The sequence below is a fragment of the Diadema antillarum genome, unplaced genomic scaffold, assembly GCF_040938485.1.
Source record: "Diadema antillarum isolate AM-2024a unplaced genomic scaffold, OU_Dant_1.0 scf00000032, whole genome shotgun sequence".
Classification (NCBI taxonomy): domain Eukaryota; kingdom Metazoa; phylum Echinodermata; class Echinoidea; order Diadematoida; family Diadematidae; genus Diadema; species Diadema antillarum.
The window spans coordinates 1,167,775-1,170,242 of NW_027270921.1; the positions used below are offsets into that span (position 1 = coordinate 1,167,775).

The window sequence follows — 2,468 nt, forward strand, 5'->3', positions numbered from 1 at the left end:
GCGTGCACACTAAAATCAAACTGAATTTGCAATGTGTTTTTGATCACCTCGTGTAAAGTTTTCGTTCACTTTGCAGTCACTTTCTTTGAATTAAGAGTGTTTTTTCCTCATTGCGATGCCCCCAAAACGCAAATGCGTTGTTTTAAATGTGGACCAGAAGCTCGAGATAATCTCTAGAATAGAGAAAGGAGCTACACAGGCGAGGATTGCTGAATCATACGGAGTTGGAACAAGTACAGTTTCTGACATCTACAAGCACAGAGATTCAATAAAGAAAAATACATGTCAGAAACATCTGCCTATGCAGTGTCAGGCAAGCGCAAGATGATGCGGCTTGCATTCAATGATACCGTTGACCAAGCAACCTACCGTTGGTTTCTGCAACAGCGTGGCAGCAATACACCAATCTCTGGAGAATTTCTGAAGATACAGGCTCTGAAGTTCAATGAAGCCTATCTCAGTGATGGGATTGGAGGAAGCCCAGATTTCAAATGGTCAGCTGGATGGCTTCAGAAGTTCAAAGAGAGGCATGGAATTCGTGGATTATCCGTCCAAGGGGAGATTCTCTCTGCAAATCCACCTGCAGTTGATCCGTTCTTGAACAAGCTGGAGGAAATCATAGCTGATGGAGAACTTTCTAGGGAACAGATCTACAATTGCGATGAGACAGGCCTGTACTGGAAAGTGCTGCCACACCGTACACTTGTTGGACCAAAAGAGAAGACTGCACCAGGGCAAAAGAAAAGCACGGAGCGCCTCACTCTTCTAGCAACGGCAAATGCAACAGGTTCACACAAATTGCCCCTCGTACTCATCGGCAAGTCGAAGAATCCACGATGCTTCAAAAACATCAACATGGCCGCCCTCCCTGTGATCTACCGGAGCCAAAAGAATGCATGGATGAATGGCGAGATATTCAGCGATTGGTTCTACAAAAACTTTGTTCCCGCCGTTCGCAACCATCAGGGCCAGAAAAGTCTCCCAGAAAAGGCCATTCTTCTCCTCGATAATACTCCATCTCACCCCGAGGCTGAACAAATGACATCTGATGATGGCGAGGTAAGATGCGTCTTTCTGCCACCCAACACAACTCCACTGCTTCAGCCCATGGACCAAGGAATCTTGGAAACGACAAAACGGATCTACCGGAAAAATCTCATCGAGAAAATCATCTCATCTGACTCGGAAGATACCGCTGCGGGCATAGTGGACTTCATCAAATCTCTCAATCTGAAGGACGCTGTCTACATGTCAGCTGCCGCCTGGGATGCCGTCAAGGCAAGCACCATCAGCAAGTGTTGGAAGAAGCTGAAACTTGGACCAGAAATTGCTGACGAAGAAAGGTCAGAGGATGATGCTATACAGCAAGATGAAGAAGTGGTAGCTCTAGTTCACCAGCTCCCTGACAGTTCTGAATGCTCCACAGACAAAATCCAAGAATGGATGGAGTGCGACAAAGAAGTAGGCATTTGACTAAAACACCGGGACCATGCACCTTTAATACCAATGCTTTCCGAGGTGTCAAAACAAACAGCGGCAGTACTAACAGTTAAAAGGAGGCAGTCCTCACGAAATTTAAAAAAAAAATATGTTGTTGGTACCTCCAATGAACTACTTTCACCGAAAACAAACTTTCAAATCACCAAATAAGCTCGTAAATTTTGGTTGAAAAAGTGTGAATCTGCATGGTGAATATTATGCTAATGAGCAAATCCTGGCGGAGAGTCAGATGTCACCAAGGCACAACTCTTCCCAGCCGTGTTCTGCTCGTTATCCGTACGCTCCCTAGTTACCCGGATGCATGAAGACATTGTTTCTGCGTTGTGTGTGTGTGTGTGTGTGTGTGTGTATTGTGTATTATATTCGCACAGTACACGTGTGGACGGTACAACTAGATCTACGGTAGATACCCCGTACGCGGTTTGCCCTTCACACTTTTCCAGTGTATCACAAGCGCAGCTGCAGCAGCCCTGTCGCCGCTCATGCATGTTCTAGTAGTAGTACGTACATATTGTAGGTAGAAACGGTTCTACACAGCTACAGGCCTGCTAGTACACTATAGGGGCGACCGCATTCAGCGTCGTCTGGTCAGGCTATCTTAGTACTCAGTTTTGCTCGAATCGTGCAGAAAATTTCCCAGGAAAATCCTTTTTTCCGTCCCAGACCATCAAAAGTATCGTGAAAGGTGGGCTGTATAGCTGGGAAATCTCGGTACAACGATGCCGAACATAAGAAACTTAGGGCCTACAAAATCTCGATATCGTGTTGTGACCTACCTGTGCGTGGACCATTTGAGAAGCGATGTTTTTACGTGGACCGGCAGGCTGTGGCCCTCGGTTATAAACCGAGAAAACTCCTGAAGCCAGATGCAATCCCGACCATTTGCTCACATGAGTTATAAAACAGAAACACCTCGAGCATCGACTTCGAAGAGAACCGAGGGAAAAAAGCGTAGAGAGGTAAGGAAA

General features: G+C 46.1%; 1 protein-coding gene across 1 annotated transcript; it reads left to right on the forward strand.

The window, feature by feature from the left end:
* The first annotated feature begins 282 nt into the window (after positions 1-282).
* On the forward strand, positions 283-1,473 carry LOC139742206 (jerky protein homolog-like). The gene has a single exon (XM_071652785.1). The coding sequence runs from the start codon at positions 283-285 to the stop codon at positions 1,471-1,473; it is 1,191 nt and encodes a 396-aa protein (XP_071508886.1).
* Positions 1,474-2,468: the final 995 nt, after the last annotated feature.

Excerpts from the sequence above, each read along its gene's own strand:
- LOC139742206 (XM_071652785.1), top strand. The coding sequence starts at position 283 with ATGTCAGAAACATCTGCCTATGCAGTGTCAGGCAAGCGCAAGATGATG.